We start from the raw sequence: 27,852 nt of genomic DNA on the forward strand, positions 1-27,852 counted from the left end.
CTTTTTCGTGATGTTTAACTTGAGTGAGATGCCAAAACAAGGAAACTTCTTCACATTATATATATATATATATATTACATTTTTAAAAATTTTTACTAAGCATCAACACAGAAGACTAATGTCTGATGTCTAAGCGTAATCAGCGTAGCCTAAGGAATAAAAAAACAGCTGTATTTCACAATAAAGTTTGTTTATCAGTTTCTGTTTTAATAATGTTAAAATTGTTTAATTTATTAAAATAAATTATTTTTCTATTGGAGGGCAGGACAGCAGGGCTTGATATGCTCTTCTGATTGGCTGTGTTTTTTGATTGATTGTTGCACCTCGTATTTGATTCACATCTGGTTAAGACATGTTTTTTTCTGAATTTCAGCTTTTTCAAAACATGTCCAATCATGCTGAACTCAGACATGACCCCCCCCCCCTCCTTGGTTTAGTTGTTAAACTTTCACCCATGTTCTCCAGCCGTGTTACTATTTACTTTCAAGAACACAAGAAATAAATTCTCGATTGGGTAATTTATCACCTAAGCAGACCTATTTACATGTTTCTGTTATTCATTATAAAAAGAACTGAAGGAATATCAAGCCATCAATATTCTAGTGATAGATAAGATGATGTGAGATATACATAAGCATTGTATTCATACAAATCACAGACCTCATGTAAGCTGTATAAACAATGACACTGAGCAATAATTGAATCAATTATGCACCGTGTACAGATGTTATGAGGTGTTTGTGACTTTTGCTGAGCAGGTCTCTCACATTCTCTGTCTTTCTGGCAGAGTCCTCGGGAATTGTGGGGGTTCATGAAGCCTTTTTGGATAGCAAAGAGTGTTCTTTTATCTTTTATGGACAGCCCGTCCCATAGTCCAGGGTGCTAGACTGTCTGTGAATGTGTGAGATGTAGTCGGAGGTGTGTGTGAATTGCTGCTGAAGCACTTCAGCTGTGTTTATTCAGTACCAGACCTGCTGGTTCAAGCTGATGCGCTAGCGTGTGGGATTGCACTTAGGGACAGTTGTGATGCTAATTCACTGTGACTGCAAAGGAGAAAAGCTGTCAGTGCACTCAAAGCTTGTCTGGATATACTGCAGTGAGAGTGGAGCACCAGGCCATTCAAACTTCAATAAAAGAAAATGACTGAGACTTACAATATACAGTCTATAGAGAACGAATCTGTAGTGCTTGTGTGATTCAGGAAATAGTGAGAATGCTTTGGGATTTCCATCTGTCATAATGATGGTATGGTTTGTGCTGTTGGTGGCCTCCCAGTTTGAGACTGACTTCCAACTATTGCTATTAGTGTAGTTATAAACTGACCACAGATTAATAATAATGTAGTAGACCCTTGTATTTATATATCTTTTTTTAAATATTTATGTGTGCTTATCCTTTCCTGTCATTTAAATGGCAATAGGATTTTTTGCTTTAACAAAAAATTCTGTCATCATTAAACACCTGAGTGTATTTGAACCCCTTTGAAAGTGAATGGGGTCTATGGCATTTCATGTAGATGTCAGGAGTTATTAATTGATAATTATAAGTATAGGAATATTTAATGTTTCAGATTTTTCTAACCATGCTACTAAGACTATTTGCATCTTGAATCTTGTGATCAGGGCCGGATTGTTCGGGCCTGCTTGTCGGAGTTGTACGTCGGACTGATGCAAAAACCCAATGTCGGCCTGACGTCAAAACCCAACTTTGGCCTGACGTATAAACCCAAAGTTGCCCAGACGTCAAAACCAAACGTTGTCATGATGTAAAAGCCCATCGTCGGCCTGACCTAAAAACCCAGACGTTGGCCAGACGTCAGAATGCAACTTTGGCTTGACGTCAAAATCCAAAGTCGGCCTAACATCAAAACCCAACAGCATGCTGACATCAAAACCCAATGTTGGCTTGACGTCAAAACCTCACTTTAAACTCACGTCAAAAACCCAGCTTCAGGCTGACTTCAAAACCCAAGGCTGGGATGATGTCAAAACCCAACATCTGTCTGACGTCAAACCCAAGTCTCCCAGATGTCAAAACCCAAACCGTTTTGATATAAAAACCCAGCGTCGGATTGACATAAAAACCCACCGTTGGCCTGACGTCAAAACCCAACGCTGGCTTAACGTTTAAACCCAGCGTCTGCCTGGCATAAAAACCCAAAGTTGGACTGACGTCAAAACCCAACATCATGCTTACATCAAAACCCAACAGCATGCTGATGTCAAAGCCCAATGTCGGCCTGACGTCAAAACCTTACAACAAACTCACGTCAAAACCCAAGGCCGGGCTGATGTCAAAACCCAACATCTGCCTGACGTCAAAGCCCAACCTCGGGCACACGTCAAAGACCAAGGCCGGGCTGACGTCAAACCAAACATCTGCCTGACGTCAAAGCCCAACCTTGGGCATACGTCAAAGCCCAAGGCCGGCTGGCGTCAAAACCCAACATTGGCCTGACATCAAAACCCACGTGGGACTGATGTAAAAACACAACGTTGGACTGACACAAAACCCAATGTCGGCATCCAATTACATATGCTTTGTTTCATTTAAGATGTTTGTCAGTACAAGTATTATTTTTACATAATTTTGTGTGAATTTGTCCGCTTAAGCACATAAAGACCTGAGAATCAATTGTGCACAGTCTGAGATGCTGCTTCCTGGGCATGTGGTTGGGATGTGCATGCACATAAAACTTTGCATTCATTCTCCTTCACATTTAATTGTCAAGGCTAAAACAGTGCAAGTTCTGCAAACTGCTCCTAGAGTCATTCACGCTGGCCACAGACAATCAAGCTGTTTTCCTCTTTTCTGAGATTTTTATGGTAAATAATGAGGTCTCTGTGAATAGTAGTTGCTTCTGACTCAGCCCGTCCATGAGTGTACTGTAATACAAGTACTAACATTGTGTTGTTGTGGACTTGGGCCCCCCCGGACAAGGTGAGGCCCCAGGTGACCGCCTGTATCGCCTGTAGGATGGTCCGGCCCTGCTAGCAATACTCAGCCTTACAGAGGCATGCTTGGCATTAGTTTGTAATCCTTTCTACCTTTCTATTCGAAAGCTTACTAAAACATGTTCAGCCAATCAGTCTTCTAGCTGCAACTTAATTAAGAGGCACGATGTGACACATGAGACAACACTCAGTTGATGAGTTGGACATTTATACCTGTGTGAGTTTTGGGAGGGCAGAGAGACAAATTGAATATACCTGTATGCTGGGATCCTTTGTAGTTACAAATGTCCCCTACTCTCCCTTTCATAATTCACTGGGTGTTATGCCACGTTAGCAGTGTGGGAGTTGCCAGGGGCAATTCCCTGGTGGTCTCCGTGGTGACAGTGATGTAGAGACTGCTTAAGGATGCCAGAGAAAAAGGCCTGTGATAGAGTAAGAGAGAATAGAGAGGGCAGACTGGTCCCACTCTGTTCCTGTAACAGCATTATACCCGCTTACTTTAAGGACGAAAACTAATGGCCAGTGGAGAAGTGGCTGTCACACCAGTACTGTCAAGCCGTAAAAAATTATCAGGACCTTAAAATTCATTTTGTACAACTTGTGTGTGGCATTTAATTTCTCAAGGTTAAATTAGCCAAGACCATGCATCTTTCTGGAATTAATGGGGTGATAAAAGAACAGTTTTTTTGTAATTGATAACTAACCTGTGTGATATGTGAGGCTTGGACAGAAGATTCATCTTTTAGGTCACATACCTTAATCAGTTAGCTAACATACCCATGGGAAGACATTGTGAGCTTGCTCTTGCTGGTTTAAAGATGAGAAGTACTTTATCATCTTTTGTTATAGATTTAAATGGTTGGAAATTTTAATTCCAGCGATTTTCCATTCAGTCTCTTGTGCACTTCACATTAAGACCACTAATGGACCAACTGGCCTTAAGTTTTATGTTCAAAAGCAGTTGCTTAAAGGTTATTTTCACTTATATGTTGCCTTTAAAGATATATGGGTATTAAGCCCAGTTGGAAGAAAGTTTTTATATGGTTTGGGTTCATGCATCAACTCCCTTCTTTCCCTTTTCTTACCTGGCTATTATGATGTGACTATGCTATAAATAATGGACTTCTTTATCAAGAAATCTAAAGGCTATTGTTTTAAAATGAATCCACCCAAACATCCCTTAGAAAAGAGATAATTTAGCCACAGTGTATGCGTGGTCACATCCTTGTTAACTAAATAAAGAATTTATTTACCAGCCCAGTTCTTAAAAAAGTCTTGCATCATGGCTACAATAAGTAAATCATTTCCATTACCATTATCTTCACATTATAATATAGACAATATATTTATGTAATATCATGTACATACCCCGTCTTATTATGGTTACTTCATGGTAGCTGTTCCTAAGTGCGCACTCATATAAGAATGGTTGCCTTGAACCTAGCACGATTGTCCCCCCACCTCTACAGGTTGGCACTCAGACTGTACTTTTATCAAACTGTGCCCTGTTGTCATTAGGATGCCATTGTTGTCATTAGGATGCCATTGCCATTGTGAAAAAAATAACACTGGAGCCCATCATCTTTTAAACCGCGAATGTCAGAAATGTGTCTTCAGACATTCACAGCAACAACAGTCAGCTTAAAATAAAGAGAATGAGTTAAAATTACTAAATGGCTTTTGGCCCAAATTTTCTTGCAAGGTCCTTAATTTGTCTGTGTAAACATAACACACATTCCCCACAGTAGTCACTGAGTCGATACTCTGGTCAGACTCAAACCGGTGGCAGAATGCAGATGTGTTTTAAAGCTGGGTAATAAGCAGCTTCTGGTTTCTCACCGCTCTTCTCTAACCTTTACGGCATGTAAACACTTACTCATCTAGATTATAATGCCAGCATGGTCGGAGGCTGTAAAAGCACATGCAGTTTACACAAAAACATGCTAATTGTGTTTTTTATGGACAGAGCAAGGAAATAAATGATTTTCCATACTTGTGCTGAGGACACACAAAGCAACTAGGGTGTACTCACATTATGTAAATGGTAACGTAAACGAGTATGTTTAACCCCAAAGTACGGTTTGTTTGGCTAGTGTGATCGCTCCATACAGTATCACGGTGCGGCATACCTAAGGGTTCCCGGTTACGCTTTGCAGAAGTGGGTGTCTGTCACGAATTTCCGCGTTTTTTCGTGATTGTAACACAAATTTCTGTTTATGTGTCATTGTTACGTATTGGTAACTTACTGTAACAGTTTTTTCCTATTTTCTTACGTTGTTGCTTCGGTTTAGAGATAGATTGACATAAAATGACATTCTAACCCAGGGTTTCCCGCAGAAAATTTGTTAGTTAAGGTGGTAGGGTTGTGCAGGTGGGCGGGCCGGGGGCGTGGCAATCATAGGGGCGTCATGATGAAAATATTTTTATTTAAAACACTCAAATAAAACTCAATTTTGAAAAAAACTATGACAGAAAATGAAGACATACTAGATTATTAATGAATTAAATGTTTTATCAACAGGCTAGTTATCCTCCAGACATTGACGGACCATGTCTTTCTCTCATTTCGGCCATGTGGCGTGTGCCTGCTCGCAATGTGAAGCGCGTCCATGCTATTCTCCGAGATGCACTTGACGGCCTTTTGTGCAGCAAATTTTTTTTTTGGACCCGGATACAGTTCGGGTATGGTTAAGGATGATGTGAGCGTGCCCATAGTCAAAGACCAAAGATCTTATGAAAGCACATTAAACAGCTGGTTCCTACGGTAACATTTTACATGGAGCAACCTTTAAGAACCGTGGTTTATTAGTTAATTCCCACATCTGATAATCCTTTGAAAATGTGACTAATCTCTTCTGGCGGCTTTTGTCTTTGCTGTGAAAATGAAACGTGCTTATCTGGCAGACGGTGGCCCTCTAATCTGCATCTCTTACAAGTGTTCCTTGAAGGAGATAACTAAATGTCTGGCACATGAATGGGAAACCAGAAAAATTCGTCCCTTCTTTGAGCGTAATGGGCTTTGAGTAGTCAGTAGTTCTTTTTGTAGAATGGTGCATACGTATAATTATGTGATCTCATATTACACATTATTACATAAAGACTTGCTGTTACCTGACTGTGTAGTCGTAAGTAGTGCAGAAAAGTCTGTCAAGCGTCAGATCAGGTGTGAATATCCTGTTTTTCTAAAATGAATTTTAAAGATTTTGCTACTTGGCAATTGATTGTATTAAGTATCATTGGCTGTGACAAATAGACTAATCAATGTTGTGATAATAGGATCCTTGCTGTTCTTCAAATCTTTTTTTATCTTTAGTTAGCTTCCTCTCTTATGTTTTTAGCCAGCTACTTTTTCACCACACTTAGACATGCTGCCAAAAAATACCTGTCCCAGATGGAATCCATTTACTTATTATCAACCCAAAGCACCTCCATATGCTAACTGCTGGGTAGAGTTGTTAGATATTTGACAGTAAAGTTTGGTATGTCTCTTAAACAAATAGAGTACATGTGTTATAATTGTGTAAAGTGGACTGTAGGGCATTTGCATTGGCCTTTTAGGATGTTGGTTAAATGCATGTTTGCGGGGTGGCTTGTACGGGAAGGACTTCAATGCAGGAAGCTCATCTTGGCTAATGTGCTTGCTAACATGGTTTGTTCAGAAAAGGAAATCTGGGAGCTTTTCGGTAGCTTATGTAGTCAGTCAACTGAGGTTCATTTTGATCTTCCATTACCACTTACTTTAATTCCTTCGGTTTGTGTCAGTTAAGGTTTATTGTCTGCTTTCCTCCTGAAAGTGACATGCATGTCAAGTATGGAATGCATACTTTAAAGGTGACCTCTGCATTTAACCCATCCCAGTGAGTAGTGAACACACATCCTCTTACAGTGCCCGGGGAGCAATTGGGGTTAAGGTGCCTTGCTCAAGGTGCTGTGAGACTCAAGCCAGTGCAAACACTATGAATAGAAACAGAATAAATTGGCTAATATGTATAGTATTCACAAGATACACAGATACAAAAATTAGAAACTGTTCAGACTTGCATTAAACCTTACCACACACTTTTCAACAATCACACAAATCCAACTAGACATTTTTGGATTGATGTTCACCTAAGGGAATAAGTAGAAAATAATGAAGAAATTTTTTACATTTTATCTGTCAGCATGGTTTGCAATATAAAAATGTGCGCAAACCCACATCAAAGTGCCGGGGTTGTCAAATTATTTTTGAAAGTAGTGTTTTATCATCTAATGCAGAATGTTTATCAATAGTGTTGGTTTTTGGTTGTAAGTATAGTTTTAATGCAAAACTACACTGTAATTCCATATGTTAATAATAGGATGATTCAGTAATAATAGGGCTATTATCATCAAAAAAAGTTAACCCTGTTATTTAAATAAAGTGAAATTACATACTACCCATTTTTGGTAGCTTGCAGCAGACGTTAGGCTGTGTTTAGTGTATGTGTGTGTGTGTGTGTGTGTGTGTGTGTGTGTGTGTGTGTGTTTGCATGTATGTTTGATGTTGTAGATTTTAGGTTTACAATGGATCACACTTCTGCATGTATGAAAATTAACCTCCGCACACACAAACAGACACATAAGCACATTGTGAATGAAAGAGAGATGTGAAATCAAGGCAGGTAAATTGCTTTTTCAAGTAGCCATTGCAGTTTAACGGGACAGGAAATAATAACGTACTCATTAAGGGCGCACTCACATTATCCAAACCAAACCAAACCATGCCCCAGCGCGAATGTTACCCCTCCCTACTTCCCCCATGTGCACGCACTCACACTGTACTTTTATCGATCCGAGTCCGGGCGCGCTTTCGTCATTAATGGCGCTTTTCCATTGCATAGTTCCCCACGGTTTAGTTTAGTTTGGGTCGGGTCAGCTTACTTTTGGGAGCTTTTCCATTGGGTGCAGTACGTAGTACCCGATACTTTTTTTCGTACCACCTCGGTTGGGGTTCCAAGCGACCCGAGCTGATACCAAACGTGACGCGAAAACACTGTAGGTCACTGATTGGTCTGAGAGAAGCGTCATCGCTATAATGTAAATATTAGCTTTAGCTTACTGCTAGCTTGCGCTGTCTCAAGCAAACATGTTGTTATCTGTGTTCTGCTATAAGTTTCCAAACACCCTTTTAGCGATGAAAAACATCCACAGGTTGAGAATCCGGGACACCATAACAGTTTTTTCCAGACTTGCAGTTTGTGGCGGCACATTCGCGATGAGCACGTCCGCATTATTATGCTTAAATGCAACTTGAATGAGGCTCAACGGAGCGCCGTCGACTGACGCCACGGGTCGGGTGTTTGAACAGAAACTGTCATGTGAGACAAAGGTAGTTATAAACGCGATGTGCAAACATCTATGTGGTGGCCAATTTTAATTTTGTGGCAGACTGAGAAATAAATGAATGTATGGGAATGTACAACAACGCTCTCACATGTATGATGTCACAGCAGTAGGCAGCGTAAATATAACGACACGCCTATAATCCCTCCCACTCCGAAGTGATACTAAACTTGATGGAAAAGCTAACCACACCAAAGTGAGATGAGCTGACCCGACCCAAACTAAACTAAACCGTGGGGTACTATGCAATGGAAAAGCGCCATAAGATGCGATTGTTTTGAAAAAAGCAGGAAGTAAAGCTCTCACTGAACACTGGAACCCACCGTAATGATAGGTCTGTGTTTTTTTATTCGGAGTCGTTTGGTGCGCGATTACAGACAGCCCTCTCACATGTCATCATATTGCTTAGTTGATCTGTCACGTGCGCAGCGCGGACATTCACGTAACCCCGCTGCGCGCATCAAAAGGTTTTTACGGAGGCAGATGAAGGTGAGTTGTCGCGCAACTGACGTCTTCACCTTTTGAATCGCTCCGGCCCTTCACCTCTGCAACCCGGCCGCGGCGCGATTAACCAATCCGCGCCCGGGCGCGGAACAGAGCACTCACACTAGTCAAACGAACCAACATTATCTGTTATTAAATGCATATTTTCACCCAATTTAAACTACTTTTAAAGTTTTAGATGTTTTTAAAGGTTTATTACACCCAAATACTGCTTTCTTTATTTAAATTAAATCTGATTTTAAGGAATGTTAAGTAATTATTGGCTCTACGTTGCATTATTTAATAACTCATCGAGTAAAATAAACAAGGAATCGTGTACTTTAGCCTTTTTAGTCAATCACATATTCAAGAACAGAGGGAATACACAAGGATGACTCTGGGGTAGATTTAAAATGTTTGTATTCATAAAATTATATATTGCAACAGTTGAATTTTAACACACACAAAAAAATAGTGTAACACTTTACAATAAGGTTCATTAGTTAACATTAGTTAATGTATTAACTAACATGAACAAATCATAAGCAAAACATTTGTTACAGTATTTATTAACCTTAATCTTTAATTAAGCTAAATAAAGCGTTTAATTGTTTTTTCATGTTAGTTCACAATTCATTAACCAACTATCAAGTATTACTAATTGTTGAAATTAACATTAACAAATATTAATAAATGCTGAATAAGTGCAGTTTATTATTAGTCCATGCAATTAATGTAGTTAACTAATGTTAACTAATTAACCTTATTGTAAAGTGTTACCCAAATTTATTAATTATGTGAACAACATAAGAACTGCATGGACAATGTCTTCACTGACTCCTAAGTGAGAGAAAGATAAAGAAATGAATGAAACCAGAAACATTTAGTTGAACATGTTCAACAACTCTTTAATTTTTGATTTCAAACTTTAAAGATTTTAGTCACCACAGAGCACATACATTATATACGGTACAAAATTATATCAATCTTCATACCAAGTAATGTTCATATTAGTATTGCATAGTGTTCATTACAGGATCAAAGGTTCTTGAAACATTCATGTCAATAAAGCACATCTGAGCAGATAAAAAATAATAATAGAGAGAGATAGATAAATATAAATATTAAATATTTAAAGCACACATTGTGATGTATGCAGCAGCAACTGGATGCTCTCCCCTCTTTTTTTCAATTGTTTGTCTATGATTCGATTAAATTCCTCCACTTCACTGAAATAGTACATAAAGAACATAATCACTGATTAACAAAAATGCTGTTAAAAAGTGGTACACAGTACAGTACAGTACAGTAAACAGTACATGACACAATCTAACACATGGTATTTTAACAGTCAATTATTATGATGGCCTACTGTTATGTCTGACTATAAAAATGTCACATGTCTCAATCAACATTAAAACCACATCTAAATGAAGAGACATATTCATAACATGTATTGTGTGGTAACGTCAAAAAGGCTGACTGTGATCATGTGACAGTTAAAACATATTTATATTATTTTAACTAAAAAAAAAAAAACGAGTAACTAACTAACAAGTTTTTACAACCAGCGTAATACAGTTTTCTTGTACTGTCACTAAGTCAACACAAGCTTTTATGCAACAGTTTAATTAAACGAATGTGCTAACAAGTTATTTACAGCATTATTCTATAAAAAGCACGTTGAATGACCTCTGTGTATGAAATGTGCTACACAAATAAACGTGCCTTGCCATATTACGTATGATGGATATGCAAGACTATTTAGCAAATCACAATCACTATGTTAATCGGCTATGTTAACTTTCCAATGAAATGCATCACGATTGTATTTAATGTTCAAATAAAAATTGATTCAAACTTGATACTCACACTCTGCTTGTCATCCATCTTTGTTGGTCCTCTAGTTCGCTAGGTGGCGTTGTCACTAAAAACCTAGGGTCCTATAACTGCGGTCCTATAACTGCGGTCCTATGACTGCGGTCCCGAAACTGCATCCTCCGCTTGTGCAGGCAGATGCTACTCAAACGAACCAGGCTTTGGGGGTCAAACGCGCCCGAGCGCGGTTTGGTTTGGATAGTGTGAGTGCGCCCTAAGTGTGAATGCAGGCCTAAACTCACGAGGTACACCTTTTCGTTTGACTAAGTTAGCAGAGAGAAATGCAAAACAATGTCTCTTAATTATGATTATAACAAATCATACTAAGCCTGCTGAATCTTTCAGAGCTATTCATCCTCAGCATTGCACCCATCCAATCTGATAAGCTGTGGTTGCGTTTGTTGGTTTTGTCTGGCATATCCAGGGCTCCTGGCACTGCGGTCTGGATGGGGCTCATCGGCCCTGTTGCCCTGAGTTTAACTTTGTGAGCAGATGCCCCAGATAATTGTGTCAACTTGCCATGGTCTACCGCTGTTTTCACAGCATGTGATTTAGTGGGTACCGCCTCAGCCCTGGGAGTGCCCGTGTTTACTTTGCCACCTGCAAAGTGGGAGGGGTCATCCAGGCGGGATCAAACGGTCAGGGGTGTAAAGAACAGAAGGGGGTTAAATCATTGACCGAATACACAACAATTCTGTAAGGATTTTCCTGCACTTGGAGGCTGGGATTAGGTTGAATTCCAAAGCCAGACAGAATGTGTTGATGTTCAGCAGTCTGGGAGACAGAGGTTAAAGATCTGGACTTAAAGAGGGAAAATGACCTCAGCTTGGGGACGGAGAGGTTGAGAGAGCGAGTCAAGCTCAGTGTGGAAGATTTCCGGCATGGCTTCTTTATGATACCACAGGTCTCTAAATATTATGTTCAAAGTTTTATCATTTAGCCAATATTCAAGAAAACTTACAATATTTATTCTATCCAAAAGCTAAACTGAGGGGCAGTGTTGCTCATCTTCAGCATAAGATGTTTATTATAACTTAATATATAACTCACTTACGCAATAACCTACACAGAAAAAAAAACATAAAAAAACATTAATGGAAATAACGGTAAAAAACCATGAACTGATGTAACATGTTTACACAGCAACAACGAAAAAGGGAAGATTTACCTTTCAATAGATCTGTCTTTTGATGTGATGCCCCTGGTTCAAATCCAGCGTTTCCAAGCTTGCATTACATATCACATCAAAAGACATTTATTTTCAATAAAAAATGTTAAAATAAAGTGCATTACCAGTGTATTTATTGGGTAGGGGTCAGTTTAGAGAGGCTTTTATTAGAGAGTTTATTCTCTCAGTAATGCAGCATCCATTTAAAAAACTTAATAAATGTAATCATTGACATTCTATGTTAACTATTGCATCCTGTCAAGGTAGAAAAATACTGAGGTGCAAGTATCTGACAATATAAAGCATGGATCTTATTACTTTTTACTATTGCAAAGAACTGCTGTTTTTACCTTGTGTAATATAACATAGAGGGGTTCTGGTGGACCAATCACAGCGCTTACGGTCCGCGTAGAGCCGACGCGCTGTTAGAAATTTTGTGAGGTGCGCGTCAGGCTACGCACAGGCTTCGGATAGCCTACGGCGTAGGACCTACGCACGACTATAAATCGCCCTTTAGTCTAATTCATCTCTTTGACAGTAAGGGCTCTGATGGACTGAATTCGATCCTGGAACTGATGACTGTGGTAACATGACAAATTTAGAGGCCATTACTACTTAAACAAGCCATGAGATACTGATAATAGACATTGCTGGCAAATTATAGTCATTGAAAATATGACCACCATGTATCATTAGAGTATGTTTGCAAACATTAAACTGAATTGAGACAAAAGTCAATAAATCGATAAAGAAACATGTATTTTATCATTTGCTTTACTAGAGCAGTAAAGCAGTTATTGATTAAAAAACTAAATCTTTTTCACACCTCAGTAAACACATGTATGTGCTTTTTAGGTTCATCATTTACACCTAAAACATCAAATGTAAATCTAGGCTCATTGAAATGCATTTATGCATTTGGCATGCAAAATTATTTTCATAACTGTGTTTATATTTTATCAGGTCATGCATACATTAAGAACTAAAACTTGGGCGTTGTTTGCATCATTCTCCACCAGTTGAGCTACAGTAAACCTTATGTACAACTCAAAGCCAAAGAATCATTGTGTAAGAGCATGTTTATTTAATCAGATTGACACGTGTTGTTTTGCTAATTAACAGTACACTTCTTGAAAGAAGTAAATGCTGTTACTACATTTGCTAGAAACGGCACCTTTTGGCTGTTTCTTTCTGTTCTAGCAAATATGAGGCCGTACTGTACATACACTGACCCGAGGCAAATAAATCTGCAGACACATCTGTATGGCTTATAATGAAGCAATTAGAGTCTTGACATGTTTTATTAGTAATGGCTAAACGTGCGCATGTGTTGGCTTGCTGTGGACGTATCCCAGGGCACCAATTCATGTCACTATCATAGCAGACGATAAGGTCTGCCTTTGACCTCACACCTCATTAATCAATTGCTCAGGAATATCTGACCTCCTCCACCTACCTCTCAAACATGCCATCTAATTCTGCTCAGAAAGACACTTTAAACATTCCTCATTTCCCAAAAAGAGAAATTCTTACACAGAGGAAAGGAGAGCTAAACATTTGACAGCTTTTTAGGAGACTTTGCGTTTTACTTTTGATCAATATTAATTGTTCTTTGGTAATGCTTCAAAGAATAGCTATAAAGAGCCAGCCAGTTTTGTACATAAAATCTTCTGTTACGTTTCGAGTGGTGGTCATGCATTGTTTGATAGTAAACAGCATGCAGGTCGACCAACTAGCTTCGAATCAGCAATAACATTTATAAATCAACCTGAAACCAGCAATGTGTTCTGGTCTAAGATAGACATTAGAGACACATTAGAGCGTAATTGAATACACTTAGATAATTTTTTATGTTAGCTGTTTAATAAAAGAGGTTTCCTCTTACCTTAAAGAGAGAGGGAGTAGGGTGTTTAAGAGTTTTGAGACCTGTGTTTTATTGAGAGGTTATAGATATGTCAGTCTCACTTAAAACGGGTTTATTATAAATGTCATGCCTGGCTCATGGCCATGCTAATCGTCACTGTAAAACAAGCTGCTGAAAGGTTATGCTGCATATGAAATTTTCGTCAGGTCTCTACTGAAACATTTGATGAATGGGAAGCCGCTCAAGATGCCTTCAGAAGCCCCAGGCCGCTGTACATCTTCTGCATGTCATGGTGTGTTTATTGTGTACTGACAGCTGTAACTATGGTGATGCCCATTTTTGTGACTCCGTAACAGCTGTTTTTTTAAACACTGAAGTTTCTTCTGGAGGGACTGTGAAGCCCCCGTCACAAGGAATGTAAAAGGCCAAGTGTGAGACGAGCTACACCTTTTTTCTGAATCTCCCGCAGGGCTTTTTTCCCATGACATCTAACACATAAATACCTACTTGACTTTAAGGGGTCCACTTCTTTGATTAGATTTATTTTGGTCTCACATCTGTGCACTCTTATTTTAAGTTGATCTGAAGGGTTATCTGTAGTTTTTATCGAATATTTAGGGTTAAACAGAAGTTAAGCTTTGGCAAATGTGCCAGAAAAACCATTATATGCAGATAACTGGGGGAAACATATTTCTCTTTAAATGACTAGTTTGGGGGGACTTGTAAAAAGATTAAAAAAACATTTTGGGTTAAAAAATATCTGAGTTAAGTAAGTTGCTCTTTTTGAAATGTGTCTATATATTTCATACGTATTCTATATTGTTTTGTAAAATGCATATTGTTTTAAAGCAGTTTTACAAAGAATAGTGACTTCCAAACCTTTCTTTAAAGAAACCACATTTGAGAATATTCGTTATGATCTTCTACTTGTTCATATTTATGTTCCACGTTTGTCTTTGCTTTACAAACTAAAAAAACATGTGCAAGATACAGATTTATGTTTACATTTATTTATTTACAAGATGCTTTCACCGATAATGCAACTTAAGAATGATGAAGCACATTTGTAACATATTAACATGATTTAACATGCAATGTAAAAAATGCTGGGTTATTTTCAACCCAACGTTGGGTCAGAAAGGGACAAACCTAACCCATTGTGTTTTTTTTTATTTAATTTAACTTTTGCTGGGTTGTTGTGACCCAAATAGATGGGTTGTTTTAACCCATTGTGGGTCAAATATAAAAAATTTCTGGGTTAATTGAATTAACCCAATAGTTGGGTTCATCCATTTTTGGCCCAACGCTGGGTTGAAAATAACCCAGCATTTTTTAGACAGTTAAGCCCAGAATCAGTGGCGGCTCGTGACTGCTCTTCCGAGGGGTGCAAATTCAAAATATGTGTTCGATGTGTCATGTGTGTTGCTCGTGTTTTCAAAATATGTGTTTGTTGCGTCATGTAAAACATGTGTATTGCGTGTCTTGTAATCTCATTGCGTGTCTCATAATAAGTGCCTGCTGCACACACGTCAAAACCGTTTAAGATTAAAGAGATGCTCACGTTCACAAAATACTGGCAAGACACTCACTTAACAGTAAACTCTGATTACGCATGAGATTATGTGAGTATCTGGCAAAGCGAGGGCTCTTTTATCATAAACCCTTTAGACGCCTCTGCAGCAGGCACTTATTTGACAAGACACGTGCTACACTTATGTTCACTTGACGCGTCTAACAGTTATTTTGAAATGACAAACCAGAAACATGACGGACTACATACAGGTTGTGATGAACTTCGCATCGTGCAACCTTGAAAAAATAACCCTTGTCACCAGCCGCCACTGCCCAGAAAACTGTATCTTATATTGATAGTACAACATCTGTTATATTGATACCTAAAGATACCTCTTTCTCTGTATTATGCAGTCAGGACTGATCCGGTTTTCGGGTGAGGAGCTTTTAATTACTCCACTACCGCAACATTTGGCTTTACGGCATAACTACACTGCCCCCTTTGGACATCAGCCACATGTCGTGTACAAGCGATCAGCTGAACGCAGTGTCCATGCCGATGAAAGTACCACCAGGTTTCCATCAGGCAATCCCTATGAGGAACACCATCATCATCGCCACCGTCAGCATCATCATCACCAGCACGGAAAGCTCCAGAGACAACATTTCTGTGGACGCCGCAAGCAATGTATGTAAGGGAATTTCCTTTTAGCTATTTGTACATTATATGTACACATACACATGTATTTGGTTTACTGGTTTAGGCTTGTTGGTAATGTGGACGATTAAAGTGAAACTTTACTTTTGAAGAATTGTCTTACATCATAGTCAAATAAGAAAAGAATGACCCAGGGATGTGTGGAGTGTTTCATCCAAATAAACATACTGTTTTTTTCACACAAGCGGTACAGTTGTCATCATAAATGAGTGATAATATCTCTCAGGTTCCACTCCTAATATAATAAGGGCCCGTATTTAATTTAGCATTTACCTTTAATATACATTTCAACTGAAAGGCGAGCACATGATTTTGAACTGTGAAGTCATTGAGGTACTGAATGCAACTTCCAAAAAATGTAGTTGCATAAGAGTATGTTTAAATTATTATATTCATCTAGATCACAGTGATAGAAATCAGCCATTTGATGTATAACCATAGCTAGTGAGTCAGCACTGGCAGTGCAATGGATGACTCCCCTCATCATAATCATCTGTTTAACATAAGGAACTGAATAAACTCAAAAATCTGAAAATGAGTTATGGAAAATGAGTTATCAGAAAGAATTTCCAATGTATTTAATTTAATCTTCTTCTTTCTGTCTCCACCTCATCATAACCTGCAGATACTCCCAAGCCTCCCAAACATGATAATTTTGTCATGCCTGATGAGTTTGAGCAGCAAAGTCGGGTGAAACGTTCACAGATTACATCCAACAATGAAGAAGGCCTGAACGTGGAAACTCTGGTTGTGGCAGACAGGAAGATGCTGGAGAAACACGGCCGAGAAAACGTCACTACCTATGTCCTTACCGTCATGAACATGGTGAGCAGAGCTCGCTGTCGAAAAATGACTCATTTAGAGCACACTTTTTTTCAATGTAAACTGCACTTGTGATATATGGTTGAGAGCAGTCCAACTTTTAATGTTAAACAGGTCTCCAGTCTTTTCAAAGATGGAACTATAGGATCGGATATCAACATTGTTGTGGTCAGCCTCCTCCTGCTTGAGAAAGATCCGGTAAGATTACACAATATTTATTCTGTTCTTATTGTTCATATTCCGTTCTTATTTCTTTCATTTTACAAACACGCCCAGGCAAAGATGCCTTGACTCCTAAACTAATACTAATACACTCTAAAAAAACAAACGGTGCTATATAGCACCAAAACTGTTGATTTGAATCGTAACCATAGAAGAACCGTTTTTAGTGCCATATAGCACCGGTGAAGAACCGGTGAAGCACCTGTGTAGAACCATATAGGGGCCATATAGCACCACATTTGGTTCTACATAGCAGTATATGGTTCTACACAGGTGCTTCACCGGTGCTTCACCGGTGCTATATGGCACTAAAAACGGTTCTTCTATGATTACGAGCAAAGAACCACTTTTGGTGCTATATAGCACCGTTTGTTTTTAGAGTGTAGCTAATATGATTTTTAATGTCAAAAACTGTAGTTTAATATTACATTCAGTATAAGACATACTGTACTATATATAATAAGGACATGAAAACATAAAGCAGGAAAGCTTTTATGACATTCTGCTCTTTTTTCATCAACCCTGCATCAATTGTGTCAGCTGGGCCTGTCTATCAACCACCACGCAGACCAATCCCTCAACAGCTTTTGCCAGTGGCAATCAGGCCTAATGGGTAAAAATGGCAAGCGCCACGACCATGCCATCCTGTTGACAGGACTGGACATCTGCTCCTGGAAGAATGAACCATGTGACACCTTGGGTAAGACCCTGACCATCCAACACCTTAAATATGTCTGAGCATCACCTGGTAATCAAAGTGCATGAGAGGTATATTATATAATGCGAAACTTGGAGAGAGCTCGTGACTGGTGATGTGTGTTCTAGTCTGCCCTGAAGCAAAGAATTCACCTGACTGAGCCCAAGAAATCTCAGATCCACTTTGCAGTCAGCTGGCAACTTGTCCTGTCTTTGCTAAGTTCTGTATAGAGGCGTCGGCCAAATGTAATGAATTCAGCTGTAAAACTCCAAACCACAAATATGCACATTTGAATGTATTGCAAATGGGAGAAGAATGTTTTAAAATTGCCCGTGTATGATGTGTAACTCAAACCAAAGCTGTGCCTTTGTCTTAAAACCATACAGTCAGTTGTATGTATATTTATGATTAATGGAATCCTTCTTCAAATTCTGTAGTTTGGGAAACATTGTGGTGCATTTGGTGACACTTAAAGGAAAACACCACCATTTTTAAAAATTTTACTACCTTAACTTAGACAAATTAATACATACCTATCTTTTTTAATGCGTGCACTTTTAATCTTTGTACAGCCCATCATGAATGTGTTAGCATTTAGCCTAGCCCCATTAATTCCTTAGGATCCAAACAGGGATGAATTTAGAAGTCACCAAACACTTCCATGTTTTCCCTATTTAAAGACTGTTACACGAGTAAGTATGGTGGCACAAAATACATTTTTTTGTTTGGATCCTAAGGAATGAACGGGGCTAAATCCTAACACATCGATGAGGGGCTGTACAAAGATTAAGTGCACGCATTGAATAAAGATATGTATTAATTCGTCTAAATTTGTTGGTAAGTACATAGTAAAATATTGAAAAACGGTGGTGTTTTCCTTTAAATCATTCATTACTGCTTTAATTTAGACCTTGGGTATTAGAAAGTCTCTTTGAATTGGATTTATGTACCCAACATGCATCAATGTCTGTAATGTTTCCTCTTCTTCAAACTGTATGTTTTGCGATTCCTCCTTCTTGATTCTGTCCTGTTCTCACTTCCTGTCTGCAGGTTTTGCTCCAGTAAGCGGGATGTGTAGCAAATATCGTAGCTGCACAATTAATGAAGACACAGGGCTGGGCCTCGCTTTCACCATCGCCCACGAGTCAGGACACAAGTATGTGTTAACTCCTGCTCTCAAGTCAAAATCTGTTTTAATTTGGGACACCATCTGCTGTGTAACATGCTTTGCAACATTTTATTTGTGTTTGCTGGTTTCCATTGAGATAAGGGGAAGTTTATATTATACATCTGAGATTTGATTTTTTTATGGCAAAGCTGTTTTTTGAGTTCTCTGGCAACCAAATCTGTCCTGGAGAAGCTGATAACATGTTGTGGGATTTGTAATTCTCAATTGTTTGGAAATTTTGGTCAAATAAAACAGACACATGCCCAGAATATGTACAGTTTGGGGGCAAAATGTTCCCCAGCCAATAGATATTAATCACAGATTTATTGAGGAGTGTCCATTTCTAAACACATGACAGGACTCATTATGTCTTACTGCATGTCTTAGCTATGATGCATAATCATTTTTAAGCATTTATTGGGTCGGTTATGAAAATATGGATCCAAATATGTGTGTGAATCATGCCACATTTTCAATTCAGTAGAATATAGAGCTTATTAAAGGGTTTTTGGGGATAAAAGCTCTCTTAGGTTTTAAAGGTAATGTCCCACCTGACTCAGGGAGTGGTTTCTGTCCTCAGGCTTTACAGTAATAGTCTCACTGGAGAAAACTTACAAGCTTTCTTGCACTTCTGTCCCTCCTGTTTTGCCTGTTTCTTTTATTCACTGTCCTTTGTCCCAGTTTTGGAATGATCCACGATGGAGAGGGGAATCCCTGTCGGAAGACCGAAGGGAACATAATGTCTCCCACGCTGTCTGGGAATAATGGCGTTTTCTCCTGGTCTGCTTGTAGTCGGCAATACCTGAAGAGGTTTTTAGGGTAAACTCTAATCTTCATTCAAATACATTTTCATGTCATTAATTTACATCAGGGTTCCCCTAATCTTACCCTGGAGGGACAGAGCACTACAGAGTTTAGGTCCAACCCTATAGTTAAACTTACCCACCTGTGATTTTCTAGTGATCATGAAGACCTTGATTAGCTTGCTCAGGTGTGTTTGATCAGGGTTGGAGCTAAACTCTGCAGTGCTCCGGCCCTTCAGGGTAAGATTTGGGGAACCCTGATTTACATGTTGGTCCAAACTGGTTTATGCTGGTTGGGTGCTGGTCTAGGTGGTGGTCACCTGTAAACGTGCTGGCCAACCACCATTGACATATGGTTGACCAAGCCTGGTCGGTTCTCCAGCATCCAAAACATAACATATATTGGCGACTGTTTATATTTACTGTAGTTCTTTTGCAAAAGCTTTAAAATGCTGGTTTCTAAGTTGATGTGTGCTTGCATGCATTTGTGTTCACAGTACAGCCCAGGCTTCATGTCTAGTGGATGAACCCAAACAGATAGGCCAGTACAAATACCCTGAACAGCTTCCAGGTCAGCTGTACGATGCTGATATACAGTGCAAATGGCAGTTTGGCTCCAAGGCCAAACTCTGCAACCTGGAGTTTACTAAGGTAACCCACAATCTAAAACATGTTATTCATTTATGAAGCAATACAATGCATCTTTATACTCAGTGTGTCTTAACCAAGGGGCATCCTTCCAATCTCCGATGACGCCAACACGGACGTGACTTTAACTGCAATTCATTGACAGGCCACTAGGGGCTGCAAAAGGGAGTCCCACAGACTCCCATGTTAAAATGGCCAACTTTACAGCAGAAAAAAATATGTTTACAGCCTGGTTCAAAAAGTGATTATGGTCTATTTAGCTAATTTTCCCCTTAATGACAACTGTGAGGGGGTGGTTTTTAAACTCATCCGTTTAAATTATATTAAGTCTTAAAGTTCTGCATAATTAGGATTGTGACCACCTAAGTGACGGGTGAACTGCCACTGCTGTCACTACTGTTGAGCTAGGCGTGTGTGGTTTCAGCAACCAGCCACCTCAGCTTCACCCATGTCCCGCTTCTTAACTAGGCTGGCCATTCATGCCAGTTCCGCCGGACACATCCCGAACATGTTTTCGGGTTCGTTCTCCGGAAGTCGCGTTGGTCGACCGCATACGTCATCAAGGTTTAATATTTCGGGTTCAATTTCAGAAAAGCAACCGTTACATTTCAAGGTAAGAATGAAACTACAATGATTGTATGTCTTAAAAGAAATAAATCTTAATTTTTTAATGTATTTTAACTGAAATGTGAGAACCTCGAATAACGTATGTGGTCGAGCAACGCGACTTGAACCGAAAACATGTTCGGGACGTGTCCGGCGGAACTGGCACGAATGGCCACCCTATTCTTTAAAGGGACCATTTAACTCTTTCCCCGCCATTGATGAGATATCTCGTCAATTAAGAGAAAACGCTTCCCTGCCAATGACGAGATTTTCCGTCTTTCCGCAATACCGCAACTTTTTAAAACCGGAAGTATTGCCCTATGGCAAGCGGCTGCATGTCCGTGTCTGTTTTAAAGATCGCTCTGAATGGGATCTCTATGAAAAGTCCGTCATAAAAATGGAATTATCTCTGCTTTTTGCTCAAAATATGGTGTTTTTGCAAAAACCTACCCATATTCAAAAGTATGATGAAACGGTTTTTTTTTGTTTGAAAGCAGAGGGTCTGTTCTTTCATTTTGTATATTGTATGTTTATATATTTAAAGAAGAACATTTTCTGGAAGGCATTAAACTTTGGTGAAAATCATGAAAAATGCTGGCGCTGGCTGGCAACTTTTTTTTAAAACGCTGGCGGTGAAAGAGTTAAAATGTCAAAAAAAAAAAAATCATACTCCACACTCCAAACAGACGGGGGCAGTATATCTCCAGAAAGTGAGTTGGTCTATTTTAATTTAGCAGCTGCAAATTTAGCAGCATATATCAAGTTTGATTTACATTAGCAACTAAGTTATCATTAGTCACAAAAAAAACCATTCGGTCTCATTAAAATTGCAATGTTTTCCGCTACGTTTCGTGCGTCCATTTGGTGTTCATTATCATTGAAGACATTTCAAGCTTCTTGGCTAATGTTACATTTTAGCATCAGCTTGGTAGATAACGGGTGAAAACCAGATCGGATCCGTGGGTAGAGCTAACTAATAAACGCTAACAGCTAAGGATGCGCGATAATTTGCATGCGATAGTCATTGCGCTTCTCGTCAGTGAAGCCGGTTTCTTGATTAAAAGTGAATCGCCATCAGCTGCTTTCAGATGGAGCCACATTTACTGCACAAAGCCGTAGTTCATGTACAAGCTGAGCATAGGTTATCGCAATGCCTATTATAAGTGAACTTCTAGTGAAATACTAACAGCATCTTACTTACCATTGGAAAAGAAATGTTGTCATTTCGGAGTCGAACCTCATTTCTTTCATGTCCATTAGTATCTCCAGCGATGAAAAGCAGTGCCAGCATTTACTCTGGTTTGGTTACTTTATTTATCATATTTTATTTGTGATTCCGAGCGCGTTGTTCCCTGCAGCAAATGGTTGTGGTAGTGGTAAATCTCTCTTGCTTTAGCCTTTCTTCCGCTCTCTTCCCTGAACTGAAATACGGCCGAAAACCCTATTGCAAGGCAGGAAGGCATCATGGCATGTCCGAATCCATGGCTGGCCGAATTGCATTTCTCTGAGCTGCCTTCATGCCTCTTAAGTCAACAAGTCAGCTGCCTTAGTTTTCGGACGCAGCGGTAGTAGTAGAGGGCTGTACTCCCACAAATGCGACTTATTGGTGTATTGCAGTTTGGCTGGCGGTTGTGTGCGTGGCCAGCATACCGCCTCCCATGGTCGAAACTGGTATTACAACACCAGTCGGGCTGTAGCTAGTTATTTAGCATGCTAATTCAGATTGATATTTCTGCAGCACTATACCTTGTAATTTTTTTAATGACATCTTTGCCCTTATTTCTTCTCATTCTTTTGATGCGTGTGTCACGGTCTTGTCAGACATCTGTGCTAGATATAGGTCTGCATGCATCTGACAGGACCGTGACAGTATTATGTTCTGTGTGGGGACATGTGGAATCACATTGTGTGTGTGGCTTCCACATGTTCCCGGTGTCTTGTTGCTGTCGTGATCTTGCCAGACCTTAGTATAAGTTCAGGTCTGGGTTCTGAGGGCAAGGTCAGGGCAGCATTGTGTTTATGTGGGAACACGTGTGTTTTCACATCATGTATGTGTGACACGTGTTCCCAGTGTCTTGCCACTTTCACCCTACTCCCTTATGTGCTCGTGTCTTACGTAATTAATTATGTTCACCTGTTCCCCATTGACGTCGTGTCTTTATATTGCCCTCTCGTTCTCTGTCGTGTGCGCGTTCATTGTCTTCAAGTCAGAGTTTCATGTTGTCCGTGTTTCTGACTCCTGATTCTATGTTTATTTGGTTCCAGTGTTTTGTTCCTGTTTCCTGTTTACCATTCGTGTTTAGTTATCTGTTTTACCCCCACGTGGGTTTTTGTGTTTGAATAAATCTCCCGTTTTGTATTTCCGTTGTGTCTGCGTTTGGGTTCTCTCTTTTGTTAAAACCGATCGTGACAGCGTGTAGCTAATTTTTAAAAATCTTTTACCTCAATTATTACAAATGGCACCTTTAACCATTTTCGAAAATCCGCGAGTGATGTGCGGTGACGCCCTGCTAAGGTGGTGACTACAGGCTCCGCCAACTATTGGCTTCAAAAAAGCTCTTCACAAACCTATGGGTGACGTCACGGGCCCAAGTCTATATTTTTTACAGTCTATGGTCTGAACATGTAAAATGACTCTTGCTAAACAGTTCAGAGTGATAGCAGACTTCATAAAAACATTTTTATGAAGATTTAGTAGGTCTTTAAATATTTAAATGTACTTAAACCTGTAGCATTTGTGTGTAGAGTAATCAGGGTGAACACAAACACACATCTAAGCTTTGGAAAGAAAACAAACTACCGGGAAAATCTACTCTGAAGTCGTCTTTCACAGTCTATGGACAAAACTTCAACAAAGATGGACAGGGCCTCCTTTGGCATTGGCTAGTGCCTCTAGCGTCTAACACACATTGATATGCAAATACAAAAGAGTGAAGACTAAGGCCTGCAAGAAAGTTATGCTTGAGAAATGAACATTGCAAGAGTCCATCTTTGGAATTAGACTGTGAACTTCCTCTTTGAGAGATTCCTGTTGCTTTTGTGTGCTTCTCAAGCCTTCAACGCGTACTGAATAGCGTTCTGAACATCGACCTTGACGAATGGCAGCTGTACATCTTAATTAAGCAGGATTGCGAAGATAATGGCTAATGTTTTTGTTTTCTATCCCCTCAAACCATCCTGTCCTTGTCACAAAGTCATTGAGATGTAATTAGCTGTGGGAGCTTGTTGTTTTTAGCAAGCAGGCTAGCAGAGTTAGCTAACAAATGATCCAGAGCCTAGCGTATAGCTTTTGTAAGCATCGTCTTTCTTGCGGTCTGCCAGATGCAATTGGGCCGTCAGCCAACAGTGGCTGGTCTCCCAAACCCTTCATCACCCATTATTATCGCTGTATTGTGGGAAAAAACTAAATGCAACGATAATAGCGTGTTTCCTTTGGGCAGAACAGTGATTGATTTTGACAGGGTTTTTTATTTGTTGAAGGAATTGATTGGCCGTTGCTCTAGAAACAGGGGGTCGATGTAGTGAGGTGCAAGCCAGGGAGGTTGAAGGGTTCCCAATGTGTGTGACTATTTTTGTTTTTGCCCACCAGGATATCTGTAAATCATTGTGGTGTCACAGGACAGGGCACCGGTGTGAGACCAAGTTCATGCCCGCTGCCGAGGGAACCATCTGCGGTCCAGACATGGTAAGTGTTTGTCTTATTTTGTCTGAGCTTGATTGAACTCTAATATGGAAATAAAAAACGGCCACATATTCACCCAAGCACTTCCTCTACTTCTCAACATCTTTTGCTGTATTGTGCTTCTTTGTTAAATGTTTCCTAAGGACAGTGGGCCAACTGTGTGTTTCCACTGTTTGAGTTGATGGAGAAGAGGGTGAGAGGTGCTGATGTGTGAGATTTTGTGGCTCGAGTCCTGATCTTCAGGTGTAGCTCTGGGCTTTATCCCAAACCCTCTCCCTCTCTTATTCTTTAAAGTTGCTCTCCTCACCGACCACACAGATACTAATCTTGATAGCTGTGAACTTAAATTGAAGTGTATTTTCCAATATCCTTTATTCTTTCCCATGATGCAGTGGTGCCGGAGAGGGCAGTGTGTGAAATTTGGTGATCATGGTCCTAAAGCAGTGCATGGCCAGTGGTCTAGCTGGTCAGAGTGGTCTGACTGTTCACGTACATGTGGTGGAGGGGTCATGTACAGAGAGCGATCCTGCAACAGCCCCAGGTAACCAAAACTTGATTTACACAAACACAATATTTGAAAACAGCTTTTTATGAACAATCTGCTATTTCTCTAAGGTACAGGGTGTAAATGAAATTCATTGTGTGTTCTGTTTGTGTGGGAGAGTTAATCCAGCTAAACATGGCATCATTCCCAGGACTCTCTACTTGCCAGCCCATTCAACATCTTTCAGCTGTCTAGAAGTGCAGAGCAGCCACTAATCATCTCATCCTTATCAAAACTTGTCTTGCTTCGGTTCCAAAATAAGCTCAGTTTCACAACCTTTCTCAGCCGTTGACATCTCTTATTATATATTTACCCGGTTCTCGTCTGAGAAGCTGGGAAACGCAAACAAACATTACAAATTACTGTTGTGCTTTTTGTTTATTTGATGTTGGATTCCCACTGTGGTGAAATGTAACTGATGCTTTTAATTGACATGAGGCTCCTGTATAGCTTAATGGTAGAGCATTGAGTTCATGGGTTCGAACCGAGGGGACACACATACAAATAAAAAAATGCATATTTTGTAATGCACTGTAAGTCACTTTGGATAAAGTGAATGACATATGCATAAATGTAATGTAACATGATGCCATGAATGGTAGTTTAGCTATGAATGGTGAAGCCGTGTTCCCTGACAAACTGACCCTCTGCCTAGATAATCTCGGATTAAATGTTTTAGTGGGCTAACTTTTCTGTTGAGAGCACAGAATTCAAAAGTCAAGTCAGTTTTATTTTTATGGCAATTTTACCATGCACATCTTTCAAAGCAGCTTTATAGAAAATGAAATTGCATTATTAAAGTCTTAAGCTGCAAGTTCTTATAAAATAATTTAAAAAGTTTAGAGTAGTTTTGTCAATCCTTCCTGTTATAGAGTATGTTATGGCAGGTTGAGGTTGTGTTTCTATGGAGGATAGGTGGCTCTACATTTGGTTTGGTTAGGTCAATGAAGCATGGGATAGAGATTCTTCGACATTTGGCAGTCTAGAACATCCTAACATATTTCTATTGGAAGAGGAAATACTAACAGTGGCTTAGACAGCCAGACTAACATGTCTGAGATAAATGTTCCAGTACAGCAAAAAAAGAAAAAAGGAAAAAAATGAATTATTGAATGAACAGACTAATGAAAAAGCAAATGGGTTAGGTGGAACCCTGGAAAAGTGGTCATTCTTACATGAATTCAATCATAAAAAAATGTTGCAAATAGATTACTTTTGGACAGCAGTGCACATTGTAATAAAAATAGCAGTTATTTCTATTACAAGAGAGCAATTTTGAAATACACGAACTGCGATGTGCTGTCTAAAAAACATTTTAAAGGAATTCAGGAAAATAAATGATTATAAACCTTAAATGATTCTTTATTCCACCCTACAATTTCTGCTGACAGAAATTGCTTACTTATTTGAGGGCAAACTGCACAGTTTTCATACAAGTAGTCTAATGATGTTTTCCATTGTGCCCTGATTCTGATGGTCTGTATTAGGTCAATGGCATCTGATCCACAGGAAAAGCTTAGATCTGTCAGATGGACTTGTGCTCTTGTACTCCATCATAGTTTCAGTGCTTCTGAGACAGTTGTTTAAAGCCACTGGCAGGAGATCTCCTCTCATTAAAACAACATTTATCAATATGATCCAATAAATATGCTCCCCTTACTCTGTCTATACCCATAGGCCAAATTTACATGTTTCTTTGAAATAAGGGTTATAAAAATTTATCTTGGCAACAGTCTAAAACACATGCAAATGGTTGTTGATTGAATTTCCTTGTTTAACAGGCTCATGATGTGTGTTTACTGTACAGAAGTAATTGTTAACCAGCTGAGTGTGGGTACCACAGCATCAATGCATCATTACCGGAGGCTACAGTTAAAAGGGTGGGATGCATGTGTGATCACCTTCAGGTCTTTGTTAAGCTTCTAATGAACACATGAAGAATTATTTTTAATTAGGTTATTACTTCATTGTTTACATCTGTACTGTTTATGTATATATACTGTAGGTCTCTGTATGGCCTTAATGTAAGCAGGATGAATACTGGTTAACACTGTGGGCATAATAGTGCTTTGATTAAAAGATGACTTGTTGTATGGGATGATGGAGAGAGAGATGTGTGTCGGGGGTGTTTGGGGAGATTCAAGCAAGCGGGTAGACAGGGTGACCCTGTTTCCTCTGAGGTTTGGATCCACTTCTGCTGTTTACCTTCACAGCGGGACATGAATGATACAACGTCTGCTGACATAAAGAGGAAACAGGAGGCATAGCGTTTTCTGCTTTGACAACAACTCTTGTTTAGTTTGTGTACAAGATTGATTTTGGCACAGTTGTTTTTGAAAAACGTCTAATCAGGAAATCTAAACTTCCCCCTCGCTTCTCATTTTTGTTGTGCTCACTGTGGTTGTAAGCACTTTACCATATGGGCCCTTACATCACTGTCTCTAAAGCAGTGGTTCTCAAACTTTTTCAGTGTGCGGCCCCCCTTGTGTAAGGTGCATTCATTCGCGGCCCCCCGAAATAAAAATTTAGAACAAAAACAGTTCTAAAATGCATCATTTTAATTAAACAAAACATATTAAATTATACCTAGTAGTGCTGTTTGTTAGTTGGCTTATTTTTTTTTTAGGTTTAATTACACAGAAATCATGTTAAATTAATGTAATTTATAAAATGTCATCAAACTGGGGCCCCCCTGGCGGCCCCGGACCCTAGTTTGAGA

The 27,852-nt window shown here is 39.4% G+C and overlaps 1 protein-coding gene across 3 annotated transcripts in view; it reads left to right on the forward strand.

Annotated features, from left to right (window-relative positions):
• Window positions 1-27,852, forward strand: part of adamts18 (ADAM metallopeptidase with thrombospondin type 1 motif, 18) — a 67,229-nt gene that overhangs the window by 4,512 nt on the left and 34,865 nt on the right. For 2 of the 3 annotated variants that reach the window (XM_065289307.1, XM_065289309.1), the window contains exons 4-12: window positions 15,638-15,911; window positions 16,567-16,766; window positions 16,878-16,961; window positions 17,526-17,685; window positions 18,733-18,838; window positions 19,532-19,669; window positions 20,151-20,304; window positions 24,497-24,592; window positions 24,982-25,130. In XM_065289307.1, the coding sequence (XP_065145379.1) occupies window positions 15,638-15,911; window positions 16,567-16,766; window positions 16,878-16,961; window positions 17,526-17,685; window positions 18,733-18,838; window positions 19,532-19,669; window positions 20,151-20,304; window positions 24,497-24,592; window positions 24,982-25,130 (1,361 nt within the window). Of the gene's footprint in view, window positions 1-15,637; window positions 15,916-16,566; window positions 16,767-16,877; window positions 16,962-17,525; window positions 17,686-18,732; window positions 18,839-19,531; window positions 19,670-20,150; window positions 20,305-24,496; window positions 24,593-24,981; window positions 25,131-27,852 lie in introns of all 3 variants that reach the window. The other variant, XM_065289310.1, reaches the window with a different exon arrangement.

The sequence above is a fragment of the Paramisgurnus dabryanus genome, chromosome 2, assembly GCF_030506205.2.
Source record: "Paramisgurnus dabryanus chromosome 2, PD_genome_1.1, whole genome shotgun sequence".
NCBI lineage: Eukaryota > Metazoa > Chordata > Actinopteri > Cypriniformes > Cobitidae > Paramisgurnus > Paramisgurnus dabryanus.